The sequence below is a fragment of the Pseudogymnoascus verrucosus genome, assembly GCF_001662655.1.
Source record: "Pseudogymnoascus verrucosus strain UAMH 10579 unplaced genomic scaffold scaffold_83, whole genome shotgun sequence".
Taxonomy (NCBI): domain Eukaryota; kingdom Fungi; phylum Ascomycota; class Leotiomycetes; order Thelebolales; family Thelebolaceae; genus Pseudogymnoascus; species Pseudogymnoascus verrucosus.
Genome location: NW_017263734.1, coordinates 27,676 through 43,172, shown reverse-complemented (window position 1 = coordinate 43,172; position 15,497 = coordinate 27,676). Strand labels below are relative to the sequence as shown.

The window sequence follows — 15,497 nt, the reverse complement described above, 5'->3', positions numbered from 1 at the left end:
CATCTAGGCAAAGCACCATTCTACGGCTTCAAAGCCATACGCTCGTTCCATCCATTTATCGCAATCCTGTCTTTTTCGCTGTATCCTACCTGTGGCAAGCAATTGCATTGATCCTGTTCTATGCCTTCACACGTCTAAGATCTTCAACAATGGATCCCGACGTTACTATTGCTGGGATTGTTCCTCACGAGAACGATCTACAGCGCTCGGTGCAAACCGCCAACATGGCTGGTGCATCCCAAACTGTGGCACCAAAAGCCACCCACGGAACCTTTCAGCTTTCCAAGAATGATTCGACCATGAGCTTCGCAAAATTTACTGCGCCGCTCTCCAACAGCGATTCTTTTGGCAACTTGGCCAAAGTCACCACTCGCCCTTCGCAAAATTCACTTGCTGGATCTCGCAAATTTACTCCAGTTCAATCAGTCTTTAATGACTTTGCTACGGCCCATTCATCGATCACCTCCAAGAACTCCAGAGCAAAGCTCTCAGAGAACAGTCCAACCGAATCGTCATTGCCCAAGACCGAGCTTACCCTGGAGCATTTTGAAGTCAAGTCTAAGAGACTCGATACGGCTTTTCCTGACAAGCCTTCTATTCCACCACGCGCTGCCTTGAATAATGTTCGCAACCTGTCTCTTGAATTTGGAGCCTTGGGTGCAGCAAGTGAATCTGAAAAGGGTGTTTTCTCGACCCGCAACTATGGAAAAGTTTTCTCACCACGTCTCTCAATCGTCAAGGATTCTCCACGCTCAGATAGTGAATCTCCCGCTGGCTCTTCCAGCCTTCTTGTGAACCCACCCAGCACACCCAATGCTAGGGTCAATCTGTTGGCTCCGAGACCTGTGAGACCTACTAGCAGCGTTTACAGCGTCAGTAGCCCAAGCCCGGCGCCAAAGAATTTTTTCCACGGTCCAGAGAGCAATGTTTTACCTCCAACACAGGTGAATGAGGATGATGTGAACTTCATTTCATCGTCGCCAACCATTGATCAATCAAAGTATCAACCAGGCCTGTTTCATTCAACTTCGGAGTCCGTTATCCACAATCACAACTACGGCGAAGTCCAACATATAGAGAGCAACTTTGGCAACTTTGGCGACGATTCTAGATCTTACTACGGCTATGACGAGGACATTAGCTTCGAGGGAAGCAACAATGGCGAAGACTTGATTCTTTTTCCTGACCAGATTCAAACCTTTGAAGATAAGGACCAGACCTCTTTGTCTAACCCATCCACTGTCTCTTTGTCAAATTCAGCTCCTCATTCTGAATCAGGCACTGTGCTTCACCATGTGGAGTTCGCAGGAGTAGACGATGATAATTTCTCTCTTATGAGCTACTACGATGAAGAAAACAGCATCGAGTCCATTGTTTACCTGGAGAATATTCCGACAGCCACCAGAGCCACACATGGATGTCCCATGATTTGCCCTTCGCAAGAGTCAATCCAGCCTGCTCCATTTACGCCTTTCCGTCACGGTACGAACACCAGCGCTCCAGTCACGGGAAATCCGTCCAACATCGGCCTCCCTCGTGTACCTGCGCCACCCGGTAGAGTTTACCTGGCTGATTCCTCCCCGAGAGTACTTGGCCCGTCGTCTTCGCCATATGATGACACGCACAATCTTCTTGGCCTCTCGCCGAATACACCAACCAAGAAACATGCTGGAAAGCAGGCAAACAGTGCATCGCCACTCAAGAACGGATTCAGCGAAGATGATGAGAAGTCCATGAGCCCGGCAACTCACAATCGCCATGAGAGAAATATCAGCATTGAACTTCATGGAATGGCCGACGATGGTGGAAACAGTGATAAGGCCCCCTCTCCCAAGAAGGGCGAAGTCGGAGTTCAAACTACTCCCCCCAGCTACAAATCGGTCATTAGAAACCTTCGATCTGACCAGAAGCGCCTTTCAAAGATTTTCTCCGATGGGTTCTATGCTACTCGTCACTCTCCTTCGAAGAAGGCATGGCATAGGAGGAACAAGGACAAGGCCATCAAAATCCCCATCCGTCCACTTCCTGGCAAAGACAGATCTCCAAGAATTTCAAAGTATAGAACCTCGGGTTCTAGCAACGTCACTGGCAAGGAAGATGATCCCAATGACTGGGAGACTGTTACAGATAGCATCATGCTGTTTAGCAGAGATGACGAGAAAGAAAACATTCGTCCATTCGTCGATGCTGCGTTCAACGAGGCTGGGAGCAGCATCGCCAATTTCTCTGACCATCTTGGCGAGAGCAGCAGTGGCCCAATTCTAGCTGCCCTCACACTTGCACAATCGGAGCAAGTCATGCACTATCGTGATCGCTACAATGGCGACGATGGGATGTATCAAGGGCACGTCATGGAGACATCATCATCCGCTATGCTCCCCAGACGTAGAATGCATGGAACCGACGGATTCCCTCTGAATGGGTTCAGAACACCAAAGAGAGGCTTTGAGGCTGTTACGAGCTCTCTCATTCCCGAGGATACTCTATCTTCGCCATTGGAGAATTACTCGCGTTCGCGTTCGAGGCAGAATGGCCCAGTTGCGAAGCCACAGTATAAGAGTAGGTTCAATGATGACTTCCATCAGGATCCAACAATCTCTACCACCATGGATATGACCCTTCCTGGCCGCGGCAATTTTGCTGGCCCATCAACTCCAATGCATTGGGTTGCAGGCGATGATCACTTGGAGGTGGACTTGCGAGGAAGCCCACGCAACCGAGGAGCAAACTCCCCAGATTCATTCATGCAAATGGTTATGCAGGCAAATGGAGGTACGATGCCACAATACATGGGAGACCATGACAGCGAACGCCGCACCCTTGGAAGCAGCATCGCGGATGTCAGCACCGTCGCTGATAATCAATCTTTCATTGACCTTCATGGTGGCCCGGCTGCGAACGAGAACCATCAATACGGCGGTCTGTACGCTTTCAACCAGAATCCCAATGCGAAGGAACGCACTGGAATTACACCAGGCAACTCTCGCGCCCGTGCTCCTCTCGTCAAAGGTCCCCCTGGAGCCTTCTATAGAAAGCTTCAATCGAAGGCGAACTCCCTTCTTGCTAAGAAGGTTGATAAGGTTGATAAGGTTGATGAGACACCCACCAAGATGCCATCTTCTCCAACTAAGACTAGAGTGACATACTCTCCGAGCCGCATGCTGCGCCCTTTGTCTCTGGTCGCCGACTCTCTGGGACCTATGAACCAAATCATCCCACAACCTGCTGACATTGAGAACTATGTCTACAGATCTCCTCTTGCTCCAGTCCAGTCAGCTGAGTGGATGAATCTGTATTCGACCGCGGACCTGAACCGCATCAACTCGTCCCCGCATTCTGCTCATTCATCTCCGCGTTTTGAGCAGTCGACCCCGCGTTTCGATCAGTCATCCCCGCGTCCTATTGATTCGCCCCTGAATTCTGTTCACTCATCCCCACTCATTGGAGAGCCTCTCTTGCGCGATCCTGCCTGGCACATCCATGAGGGCCCCCCACGCTTGTCGGCCTGGATCCATGACAATTCGTCCACGGCCACCGACACTGCTGATCGCAAGGCCAAGATCTCGAATGTTGCACTCGCTATATGCATGCTCCTTCCACCAGCTCTTCTCCTGTTGAGAGTTGGCTGGCTTGATCAGTTCATGATCTGGTACACCAAGGGTGATATCTCCCACTTTGGCAAGACCCAGAAGAAGGCCGCAGGCTACTTGTTCGCCGCCTATGTCTGCAGTGCCACTGTTGTCGTGATTATCACTGTTCTGGTCCACACGTTTCATGCAGGTGCTGCTTGATTCGAACTTGCCACACTGACGCAATACGTGTCAAAATCTGTATGTGTATATACTCAAAGAGGCGACAATTGTTGAAGTACGACTTTCGGAAAAGAGAATGGGAAGCACGAGGAGTACAAGACAGGCCCTGAGATTTTGTGTATCCGCCAACAAACAACTTCCTCGTTCAATTTTTGATCATAGGTATATGTCGTCCACAATTTGCTAACTGGCTATCGACGGTATTTGAACTTATTCACGGAGACCCGATAATAAAGTACCAAAGGGAATCAGTAAGTCGTGTAATAGTCAGATCCAATAAAATTATAAAATCCATTTGCAGTCTTAAGTGAAAATTGTGAACTGATCCTGTGAAACCTCTGCTTTCTGTAAAAAACACCAGAGTCATGCATCTGTTATTTTAAAAATCCCACCCCAACGAAAATTTCAAAGTGTATATACAATTTATAACTTGCTGTAGTTTCAACTTTGCTCACTGTTAGATAGCCGATGGTCTGTCGTCCCAAGAGTACGTACCCACAATTTTAGCGCCACAACATCCCGACGCTCACGTGACACGCCAAGAGCTTTTGCGCTTCGGCGGCTAGAGAGCAAGACTTCGGAGATAGAACCGTCACACCTGCAACCTCAACAACTACGACTCCCCCAGCCACCACGAGCAGGAAGGAGCCATGTTTACCTCTTCCGTGCGGCGGGCAGCCTTTGCTGCTCAGCCATCTCCCATCGCTGCTTCCCTCGCCACCTCAGTCCCACGAGCCGTGTCGACGCAGAGCCTCTCGTGCCGGCCCCTACAACGCCGCTACTCCTCCTCCAAGCCGTCCAGCCCGGCAGACGGCTCGAAGGGTGTTGCGGAGGGCTCTGTCCCCGCTACCCCGGCACAGACTCGCTCGGAGGGCGCGAAGAAGAAGACTCAGCGCACCCGCAAGGCTAAGGGCGCTGCCGCTCACACCGTGAAGGGGCGAGATGAGGCCTTTGACAACCTGCCCAGTGTGCCCAGCACTCACCACCTCCAAGTGAAAGGTTTGTCACCTCCCATATCCATTCCCAACCCCTAGGTCGAATCACGAAGCTAACCTCTTAACCCCCAGACATCGCAGCCTCAACCTTCTTCTCCCTCCACCGCCCCATCTCCGTCACCTCCCCCTTCCCCAAACCAATCACCACCTCGGCATTCGCCTCCATCTTCGCCGCCAACCCCCCCCACCGCGTCGCCGACGTCCTCTCAACCCTCTCGAGCACCGTCCGCGCCCTCGACGGCACCCCCACCCACGATAGCTTCGGCGCTGACGAGACCCTCCGCGCCGCCCTCGCCGCCGAGCCAAACGACATCACACACCTCGACGGACAGGACGCTATTCCCTTCCCGCAGCACATCCTGACGGGACGCTACCAGCCATTCAACGCTCCGCCGCCACCGGTCCCTATGCCCGTTGACGCTGCGCCAGCGACCGAGACGGCCCAGGCGAAACGCACCTACACCGCCACCCTGACGATCGAGGAGAGCACCTCCCCGCTCGGCGAGGTGACGTACGTAGCGCACAGCTCGCCACTACAAGATGTGGAGGAGCCGACTGTACCAACGGCGTTCAGGGACCGCATGCGTGAGCGGAGGTTGAGATACGTGGAGGAGCGCGCGGGAGGGGAGATGTTTGCGCTCAGTGTGAAGAGGCAGAGGAAGCTGAAGATGAAGAAGCATAAGTATAAGAAGCTTATGAGGCGGACGAGGAATTTGAGGAGGAGATTGGATCGTAATTAGATGGGGATGGGTAGAGGGGTGTTTCTTTTGTGCATTCGTTTGCATTGCATGGAGGGATTGGGAGATATAGCTTTTTCTTGGTTGGGGACGGAGGTAGTACATAGATGGGGGTGATGGCGCCCGTGAATTTTCTACTCTAGAACTGGTACTTGATGGTATGGGCATGTAGAGGCATCAATCATATACTAGTGACATATTTGCAGCCAAGTCGTGTCTGATCTGTGGTCTGCTCGAATTACGTGCGAATTTTCCAACAACAGACATGGAAAGTCATCTATTAATGTCTCATGAAGCATTTAGTCATTTGATACTAGCCACAAAGCTACATAGCTCTCAAAAGCTTATTCCTCCGGCCAACCCAGGCCATAACATCGTCTTCATCAAAGTCTCTCGCTATCTCCATACCTCCCCTCAGATCTGTCCCAATAATCCTCTCATCCTATGCCACCCTTCATCCAAGCAACTGCTCCACAGCCCCCTGCACACTCCCCCCACTCCTCCTCAACGCTCTAACATTCGCCTCAAAATCAAAGAACCCCATATCATTCAGCGCCCTCAACTGATCCGCATATATCTCCTCAGGCGGCCTCGTATCCGCCGGTGGTGGCGACGTCGTTCCTGCTCCTGGGCCCCCGAATCCCCCCGCACCAGCACCAGCAAATGGATTACCACCTCCCTCACCACCACCCATTTGTCCAAGCATCTGCATCGCCTGCCTCATCTGCTCCGGTGTTGGCGGCGGCAGTCCATATGCGAAAGGATTGGCGTTTCCGCCTGCGCCGCCGGAGAAAAGGTTCGCGAAGGGGTTGGGTGGCATGCCTTCTGCGCCGGGCTGGCCGGCTTGCTGAGATCCTGGCGACGAGACGGCAGGTGGTGATTGTGCGCCTTGGCCTTGACCTTGGCCCTGTCCCTGACCTTGTGGCTGGAAGAGACTCGCAAATGGATTCCCCGCACCAGCTCCCCCACCTGCACCAAACAGGCCCGGAAACATAGCAGCCGGATCCTGCGACCCAGCCTGTCCCTGTCCTTGTGCCTGCGCGCCCGAGGCATCAGCAGGCGTAGTATCCGTTACACCCGGAGCGGGGAATGCAGAAGCTCCCCCACCACCGCCCATCTGGCGCTGCATGCGCGCAGCCTGGCGGATCATGTTTGGGTCCGTCATCATCTGGCGGAACATGGGGGATTGGAGCATTTCGCGGGCGGCGGGGCCGAGGGCGCGGAGGGTGGGGTTGGCTTGGATCATCATGTCGACCATTTGGGGGTTGTTGAGGGCTTCGTTCATGATTTGCGCGGTGGCGGGGTCGGAGAGCATGTCTGCTACTTGGTCTTCGTTTGGTGGGGCACCCATCTGATGAGTTATTAGTGAGTGTGATAATGGTTTTGGGGGGGAAAAGAGGTGACTTACGCCACCGTCTACACCGAACATGTCGCGGCTGGGAAGGTTGACTTGGCCGGCATAGCGGGCACCCGTCAGGTTTGCCAGAGGGTTGTTTGCTGTTCCCGCTGCCATGTTGGTTGGGACGCCGCTTGCTGGGGTGGCGGCAGCACCTGCATTTGAGGGGTTCTGTGCGGCATTGCTGGCGGCGCTCTTGACCATGTGTATGGTGTTGCCATTCTTGATCTTGTATGTGGCTAGGTGCTCTTCGTTCTTAAGGACGCGGCCCGAGTAGATGAGGCGTTGGCGCTCAGCTGGGACGTTCTCATACTCTTCGCTGGCGAGCTTGTTCTTGAGATCGAGGACCGTGGCGGTGTCGGCGATGGTGATGTTGTGGAGGCCGTCGCTGGAGGTCTTGACCTTGAAGTTGAGGAGGACCTCCTCGGCCGTCTTGTCCTCTTCCGACATGGTTGGCGTTATGAGGTGCCGCGATCTGTCGGAGAGTAGGAGCGTGTGAGGTTCTGTATCTGCGGATAAGTACGTGGGTTGCGAATAGAACTGCGAATAGTATTTCTGCAACTGTTCGTTTTGCAAATGCAGCTGATTGTGTTGTCAGGCAATGAGGGACTGAGGGCTTCTGGATGACGTTAAGGTCAAGGGAGCCTCGCCGCTAATCGCTAATCGCCAATCGTGGGGGAAGTGGACGACTGGCGAATGACATGGAAGATCGACCTCATAGATATTAAGTTGGGACTTACTTATTATATAAGCTGTGTTAAACAAGCTATAGTACAATATAGTTGGTGGTTAAATTCAACTTTCCACACACAAGGAAGAAATGCGGAGGACGTGAAGTTATTTAGAAAGACAATGTTCTGAGGGTTTAATGACAGAGTACACAACTGTAGGGGTCCATCTCTAGAGTATCTTCTATCGACATCCAACCCTTTCTCCGCCCGCCGCCAATGCCACCATCCAACCACATGCTTACAGCCACCACCACCACAAACGCAACAAAGCGCTTAGCTGCATGGATTTATCACATTTTAATGAGAACAATAAAGCGAGATATTGGACATATTGGACATATTGACATCCCAGGCGAGCTAGCTCACACCTTCATAAGCGTACATAACATACCCTCCTTACAACTTCGACGAATCCCCCTGTGGCACCTTGATAACCACCTTCCCCCACGTCCCTCTACTCCCCAGCGCCTCCAACGCCGCTGGCACAGTCTCCAACCCAACATACGCCTTGTCTGTAAACACCGTCCCCCTGAACTGCCCGCGCTCAATCATCTCAAAAATCCCCGCCCATACCTCCTCCACCATCGCCGGCTCCTCCTTAACATAGCGTCCCCAGTGCAGTCCAACAAGACTCACATTCTTCAACAACACCCTGTTCATAGCAACCTTCTCGATCGTCCCCGCTGCAAACCCAACAACCACAATCCGTCCATTCCACGCTGTGCACTTGAGCGAAATATCCACCATTCCAACAGGGTCAAACACAACATCAACCCCCTTCCCTCCTGTGATCTTCATAACCTCCTCGACCCACTTCTTATCCCCATAATTGATGCCGTAGTCAGCCCCGAAGCTCTTCGCCACCGCCAACTTCGCCGCCGTTCCCGCGGTAGCGATAACCTTCGCACCCCTCGCCTTCGCAACCTGTACAGCAGCCAAGCCAACTCCTCCGGCGGCGGCGTGGACCAGCACCCACTCGCCCTTCTGCACATTCGCGCGGGTGACTAACGCACCGTATCCCGTAGGCGCAGTGACGAACAAGCCCGCCGCATCATCAAAGGTCCAGCCCCTCGGCACAGCGCGGAGGGATCCCTCCGGCGCGAGAACATGAGTAGCGAACCCTCCCTGCGCGGCGCCGAAGACGCGGTCGCCGAGCTTGAATTTTGGCCGGGAAGAAGGCGAGGTAGGGAGCGCAGTGATGACGCCGGCAAATTCGGAGCCGGAGATCCAGGGAAGGGGGGGCTGGTGCTGGTATTTCCCTTGGATTTGGAGGAGGTCGAAGAAGTTGGCTGCGGTGGCGTGGATGGTGATCTGGTAGAGGTTGGGGGAAGGGGAGGGGGTGGGGTGAGTTGTGACGGTGAGGGCGGAGGGGCCCTAGAAGGGGAGGTGTTAGTTGAGAGTTTGGAGAGTCTGAGGAAAATGGGGTGAGAGGGATGGCTGCTTACGTCGACGTATTTGGAGACTTGGATTCCACGCATTGTAATGGTTGGAAGATGGGATTGGGAGTGTGTTATGGCGAGGTAAAGGACGACTCTGGTAAGTAATTCTATAACAGATGAGAGAAGAAAGTATAAACAAGTTGAATTGGAGATATAGAAGCCTTTAAAAGCCTAGCCATTACCCCAGTCCCCAACTCCGAGGATGCCTCGGCTCCGACCAAGCGACGGGAAGGTGGAGAAGAGCGTGGCTTGGCCCAATAACGGAGTGCGGGGGTACTGCCAAAAGGCGGTGAGGGGGCATTATATAGGCGCAACAGTATTATCTCCGTATGTAGAATTCTTAACTATATGACATTACAGCTAACCCTGGTAAATTGATTGGATATAAAATGGTAGATTTTGCGATTGGCTGGTTTTACGAGGCTGGTAACGATATCAAAGAGCCAATTTGCATAGCCGTCAGCGTCAGCGCTTAGGTTGCTAGCGCTACCGATTCTTATGGCACCGGTCGAGTTCACTCGTCTCACTCAGTAGATGATGATCATCGAAACCAAGCTTTCGTTTCACTCAGGTAAGCCTTAGGGTCGGTTCCGACGATTGGAGTCTCCAGATTAATAAACGTAGAAATTATACATAGCGGAAATGACAAGTCCCAGGATCTGTCCTCCATTTAACCTCTATCACTTCTTATATTTCACCACAATCGAAAAACATTCACATACGACCTAATAGAGTGACTGTTTACTACGGCTGGCTGTTAATTCTGGCTTGTTTTTTTCTGAACCGATTCACTTAAAGCGACTCATGGGTATTTCAGTTAGCGATGGCTTAATCCAAGTGTCAATGGCTTAATTTCCTCAACTAACCCCTTCGCTCTTCAGGTAACCACTCATGCCTTTGGACCCTGAGGAGCTTCGCTAGTTAAGCTTTCTTAGTAACGTCTTTCCGCCCGTATTACCTTTGCAAAATATGCTAATTTAGGATGTTCATGAAACATTCTACTCGACTACGGAAAAGGATTGTGGTGAAGGCCATCATAGCACTGATGATGTTCGAAAGCGGCAATTAGCAGCGAGGGAGATTATTGATCAGCAGCGGAAGTGAAGAAGTCTCTGTTCTCGTGAATGTAGCGAGTAATGAGCATTTTTATAGTCGTCGAAGTAGGTGTAGTTGCAGGTTTTGTTTTATAATTAAAACTCAAAACTCCCATCAACCTTTCAATTTATTCATAACCAGAACCCATTTTGAACACATTCGTATTACTCCCATACTCCCGAGGAGGCAGGCACATGGGTTACCGTCAAGCCGGGAGCTCCGCCCGGAATCGCCGTGTACAAAAACGGCCCCTTCAAATCCTCCGCCCATGACACATGCACGCCCATACTGACAAAGGTAGATTCCACTGCTTTCATTTTCTCAATCTCCGCTATTCTGTTGGGAGGTATTGGACTCGAGAGACCGATCTTTAGGCTTCGAAGATTAGGAAAGCTTCTTGGTGCTTCATGGGCGAGGCTCATCAAATCTTCGTACATGCTCTTGTATACATACGTGAGATGTATTCTTCGAATAGAGGGTAGCAGTGTCACTAGTATTGTGCCTTTAGGACCATCAGATTTGCGGTAGAGCAGTGCCTGGTCAATAACGAGTTCCTCGAGCTGAGTGAATTCCTGCAATGATGTGATGGTTGCATAGTCGTTGTCTGGTAGCCTGCTCTCGTAGTGGCCGGGTGCAGGTGGTGGTAAATATCCAAAACAGAGCCTCCTAAGCCTCCCTTTCGTCGGAGAAATAGCTTGCATAATATTAGGATAGTTCGCCCAACTATAGATGTAGTACTCAAGATCTTCCAATTGAACAAATCGCTCTATCAACTTCTCAAATACTGCTGGAGGAATCTCATCAAGCACTAACTTATGCACCTTGTTAACAGCAAGGTTTTCTATCCACATATCCCCTTTAGCCACTAAAGAATATCTAGACGGACTATTTTTTACGCCATTGCAATCTAGCGCATATAATGTCTCTAGGTTCGGCGCAACGGTAAGGAGGGGGTGTATGCTAGACAAAAAATAGTCTTCATCATTAGCGCCCCTCAGTGCGAGTGTCTTGAGCGCTGGTAGCACCGTTTTGGTCTCCTTGAACGAATCCAATTCGGAAAGCCCTTCGCAAATATACATTAGCATTTCAGTGCGTGGTGTAAGAGCGATTGCTAGTGCCCTAAGCCAATCGTGGAAATCAAGGAAGTCAGGGTGGAAATTCTCATAAGATACGATATAAGTGCGGTTGGTAGGCGGCTCATAATCAGACCAGTCCTCAGGCTCTTCAGCCCAACCCTTCCAGCGCCAGCCAGCTGGGGGCTTAAAATTAAGTGCGTTACCAGCATTAAAAAGAAGCCGCATGAGCTCAGGGCTGCAAAGATCTTGATCCCCAAAGCCCTGAAGCTGTAGCGATTTAACGCAAAGCGCCAAGTCAGGACGGGTTATGAGAGAGCGAAGGAAGGCTGGGAGTTTATCGTCTTCAAAATTCCAGTATTCGACATCCCAACTGCGATTATACTCCTGAAAATCGGTGCGGACCGATCGAGCGAGATTGCCAGTCGCATAGTAGTGAAATAGGACAGGCTGCGCGAAGGAGCATAGCATCTTTGACGCTCGGCACAGACGCGCCAGCGTAATCTTGTCCATGCGTGACTCTTTAGTGTTTGAGTTTGGGAACATTCCGGGGTTTCGGCAGTGAAAACACAAACAAGAACATATTTGGGCGAGTATTTCGTTTGGCAGAGAGTTAAATGCCATCTTCGCAGTGCATAGTGCGTCGTGAATGGATGCCGGAAGAGACCGCCACTCAACAGCTTGGTGGGTAGCAAGTTGAATAGGTAGGGAAGGTGCGTAGTGCTGAGCTGAAAATAAAATAAAAGGCGGTATAGATGTGGGAGTGGAATGAACTGGTTCGGAGTATACTGTATGAGTAGACTGGATGAGGACTTGCAGGTTTGTCAAAATTATTACTCACGTTAGCAACGAAGCCGTATGAGCCTGTTGCAAACCAGCCCCAGGCTGCCATAGTCATGGGAGGCAGAGAGCCAGAGTCACATGCAGCATAATTACCCGTGTGTTGGGGATAACCGGATATATTATCTAGATGAAGGGGTTGGCAAAGAGCTGATGAGTGACGCCACAGACGTGTGGCGTCGGGCCCCAGCCTAATTTAACGAAACTCAAAATCCCAGGACCTTCCTTCATTTCGCGTCTTGTCACCTATATGCTGCTCAAGCACCTCTTCGCCCAGAGACGTCGCAGCAGCGGCGAGATATTGAGCTAGAACGTACGTATCTCCGCAGCCCACACAACTTGGCGCCAATGCTGGGGGCGATCACTGGAGATCAGCTCTGCCGACGAGGATGGGCTTCCTCTGAGACTAGCCCAAGAGCTAGAACTCAGAGTATATCGAGTGGCATCATAGCTAGATCAATATAGCATGCACATTCTCACGATTATATTTAGACACTGTCGATGCTGCAATCCTACCGACGCCCGGCGCCAACTCAAGTCACTGTGGGAATCCATGGGAAACTCACATTGTATATGTGCGGTGTAATTATTAGTCGCTTGACGGGACGCGGCGCGGAAGGAACCGCAGGGCCTGAACCATCAGAGATTAGTACGTGGTAACCTATTGGCTCCTATGATACTTCAGGGTGGCAAGGCTCCGCGGGAAATTCAAGACTGTCTGCCGTGTTGACGTGCGTGGCTAGAGAAAGCTTCTAGATAGGTTGACGAAACAGCCAAGAAAGACCAGCTGCGCGCGGCTCAACTATATCTACAACAAGCATGTAAGGTACCAGGAATAGGATAATAAGCAGCCAAATTTAGTCGACCTGTTTATATGGTTACTGGTATGTATGCCTGCCAGGGCGCTCTGAAGCGCCTAGGGGACAGACAGGGCGAAGCGCTGTTAAACCAAAGACGGGGGAGGTATAAGATTTCCGATTTTGGGGTCTTTCATATTACCATGGGGCGTATTGGTTTGTTGCCAAGTACATCTCGAAGTGACAGCTATTGTCATAGCTTCAACCTCAGCGCCAGAGACATTGGCAAATCGGCTCCCCCCCTTTTTCCCTGCCTCACAAATGCCTAGCTACTGCCGTGTCTTACCTATGGCTGCCGGTGCCTGGCTGTGCAACTGCTCATTTGCTGCGCCTTGCCCCCTGAGAGTCGTACATACAAGCTCAACGGAAATATCTCCACCGACACTCCGTGCCTGGCTGAGTTGATAGCCTTATATATTCCCGTTTCTTTTTTTCTCTCCCGTCTCCTTCTTCTCTTCCGTAACTTTTCGATACACCTGCAGTTCCCTGTTACATTCTTTCTGCTTACTCGCTACTCCAGGGCACCAAATAGTCAGCGTTCTCAGTACTCACTATACTCCAAATAGGCACTCCCGACGGCTTCTAACCTTGCGCGACTCTGATTTCCACTCTTTATTATACCTTCATTATTATGGGCAGTCTAGTCTTTAGAATCCTCGTCAGATAGCTCCATACTACTGCACGCTTTATCATCTTCAACATGTTTTCTCATCGCTTCTTCCGGTTCGTCTTGTGCGCTATTGCCCTCCTCGTTACTCACGCCTCAGCCTACGCACCTTCTAACGACACATCTGTCGACGATCAAGTCTCTTGCGTGTATCCCATGAGCGGACAGTACGGCGTCCTCCCTCGGGTACTCTTCTACGTATCTCTCATCTTTGCCGTCTGCGGGCAGCATTTTGAGTGGCTTGTCATCGGCGCCCTTGCCTCAGCCATGACCTTCAGCGCCACGACAGCGATCCACATCTTTATCATCTTTGCAACTCACTGGCGGAACCCACCCATCCTGGACCTCGACTCACTAAGCATTGCTTTAATAGCCATGGTGAGCGTGACCATGTTCCTAGCTTTCATTTGCTTCTCGTCGACATTGCGTAAGAACCTGGCAGGGGTGGCAGTCGTTAAGTTCTGGTTTATCACTATGATCATCACCGGAACTCTAGCCTTATTTCTCGTCAACGACGCAGGTGGTCCCCCACAGAATAGCAATGCAGAGGTGGCATGCTTCTTGCCAGACAAGACCCTACTCACAGGCCTTGCGCAACTTAATGGAAGGCAAAACCTCGAATGCATATATGACTGCTTTCTCACACGCGGATCCGTACTGAAGCCTCAAGAGGCGGCTACGGTTATCTGGGGGGCTCCTGTGAACGGCGCGCTTGGTGATTGGGGCCTAACAATTTGTACTATTTTCTCCGGCTTGATGGCAGCGATTGGGATTATTTATCGTTTATGAGTCTAGACAAGACGTTTTATGAGCGATATGAGGCGGCAAGCGACGAGCCGCAAATGCGATCTGGGTATGGCCCCGCATCCGATAAGGAGGGATATGCATTGATAGGGGTATGTGTTAGCATCGGGTCAGTCGTGTGGGTACCACTTGTGATTATGATCGAGTGGTCGATGCGAAACATCCCTGTTGAAGAGAACCCTAATGCCGTTGGGCAGTGGGGGCCTTGGGTGGCTGCTCTTTTTGCGATCATAGGGTCGGTCATACACCGGTATTTTGAGCCCGAAGACAGGAAGGAGCGCAGAAAGACTCGGTGGGCAGCTCCTAATGAGACAGTCGCCAATTCCCCGATAAATGATATGCCTTCTAGTGAAGGAGCTGAGCGTAGTTACGACATGGATAACTTGAGCCGGGCACGGAAGAACGACTATACACCTTCATCGGATGAGGATTTCTCGTACACAGGGAGTGATGATGATGCATACATGCAGCCAACACAGAGACACTATCTAGGGGAAGAAACTGCCCGTTATGGACGGTCAGGCGATGACAGGACCCGCTCAGCGTCCACGAGGAGCGATGCCACATACATGAACCAGGGAGGGAGATTCTACACTGCGGGAGGTCGCTCAACGTCTTGGAGGAACAGTGCCAACCAGAGGGAGAGACTCTACACAGTGAGCGACCGCTCAATGTCAAGGAGTAACAATGACGCCTACGTGCACGAGGAGGAAGCCGACATCGGCACCTACGGAAGGGGTAACTCTACGTCTGTAGAAGAGAGACCACCAATAGGCAAACCTTGGCCACTATAGATGCGGACTGGTTCGGCGAGATGGCTCAATATCTGTAAGAGTAGTGTTAGAATATATGCACAAACGCACCAGCTAGCTCATCTAAGCACGAAGAAAGTATTTTCTCAGCCTATAGCTGTGATTAGAAATACAAAACGCAACCCTCCGCTAGAATTGCCATCGTCTTCTTGGTCACTGCATTGGGAAGGCCATGATGATCTTATGGACGCTAGTGATGAACGTGGGGAAGAAGACACTGGACGGATTGGCATGACTTC

The 15,497-nt window shown here is 51.4% G+C and overlaps 6 protein-coding genes across 6 annotated transcripts; 3 read left to right on the top strand and 3 right to left on the bottom strand.

The window, feature by feature from the left end:
- Positions 1–149: 149 nt before the first annotated feature.
- On the top strand, positions 150–4,036 carry VE01_10514 (uncharacterized protein; the record flags this gene model as incomplete). Its single annotated transcript, XM_018279912.2, has 1 exon — positions 150–4,036. The coding sequence occupies one exon, from the start codon at positions 150–152 to the stop codon at positions 3,789–3,791; it is 3,642 nt and encodes a 1,213-aa protein (XP_018125248.1). The 3' UTR covers positions 3,792–4,036.
- Positions 4,037–4,400: 364 nt separating this feature from the next.
- Positions 4,401–5,865, top strand: VE01_10513 (uncharacterized protein). The gene is made up of 2 exons (XM_018279911.2): positions 4,401–4,811; positions 4,880–5,865. The coding sequence occupies exons 1-2, from the start codon at positions 4,463–4,465 to the stop codon at positions 5,545–5,547; spliced, it is 1,017 nt and encodes a 338-aa protein (XP_018125240.1). The 5' UTR covers positions 4,401–4,462; the 3' UTR covers positions 5,548–5,865.
- Positions 5,823–7,916, bottom strand: VE01_10512 (uncharacterized protein). Its single transcript, XM_018279910.2, has 2 exons — positions 6,953–7,916; positions 5,823–6,895 (listed from the first exon to the last, which is right to left on the bottom strand). The coding sequence occupies exons 1-2, from the start codon at positions 7,388–7,390 to the stop codon at positions 5,999–6,001; spliced, it is 1,335 nt and encodes a 444-aa protein (XP_018125244.1). The 5' UTR covers positions 7,391–7,916; the 3' UTR covers positions 5,823–5,998.
- Positions 7,917–7,991: 75 nt separating this feature from the next.
- Positions 7,992–9,300, bottom strand: VE01_10511 (uncharacterized protein). Its single transcript, XM_018279909.2, has 2 exons — positions 9,117–9,300; positions 7,992–9,045 (listed from the first exon to the last, which is right to left on the bottom strand). The coding sequence occupies exons 1-2, from the start codon at positions 9,147–9,149 to the stop codon at positions 8,068–8,070; spliced, it is 1,011 nt and encodes a 336-aa protein (XP_018125246.1). The 5' UTR covers positions 9,150–9,300; the 3' UTR covers positions 7,992–8,067.
- An 867-nt stretch (positions 9,301–10,167) lies between these two features.
- On the bottom strand, positions 10,168–12,219 carry VE01_10510 (uncharacterized protein). The gene has a single exon (XM_018279908.2). It carries the CDS (start codon positions 11,900–11,902, stop codon positions 10,370–10,372), a length of 1,533 nt encoding a protein of 510 aa, XP_018125245.2. The 5' UTR covers positions 11,903–12,219; the 3' UTR covers positions 10,168–10,369.
- Positions 12,220–13,675: 1,456 nt separating this feature from the next.
- Positions 13,676–15,240, top strand: VE01_10509 (uncharacterized protein; the record flags this gene model as incomplete). Its single annotated transcript, XM_018279907.1, has 2 exons — positions 13,676–14,378; positions 14,438–15,240. 2 exons carry the CDS (start codon positions 13,676–13,678, stop codon positions 15,238–15,240), a joined length of 1,506 nt encoding a protein of 501 aa, XP_018125250.1.
- Positions 15,241–15,497: the final 257 nt, after the last annotated feature.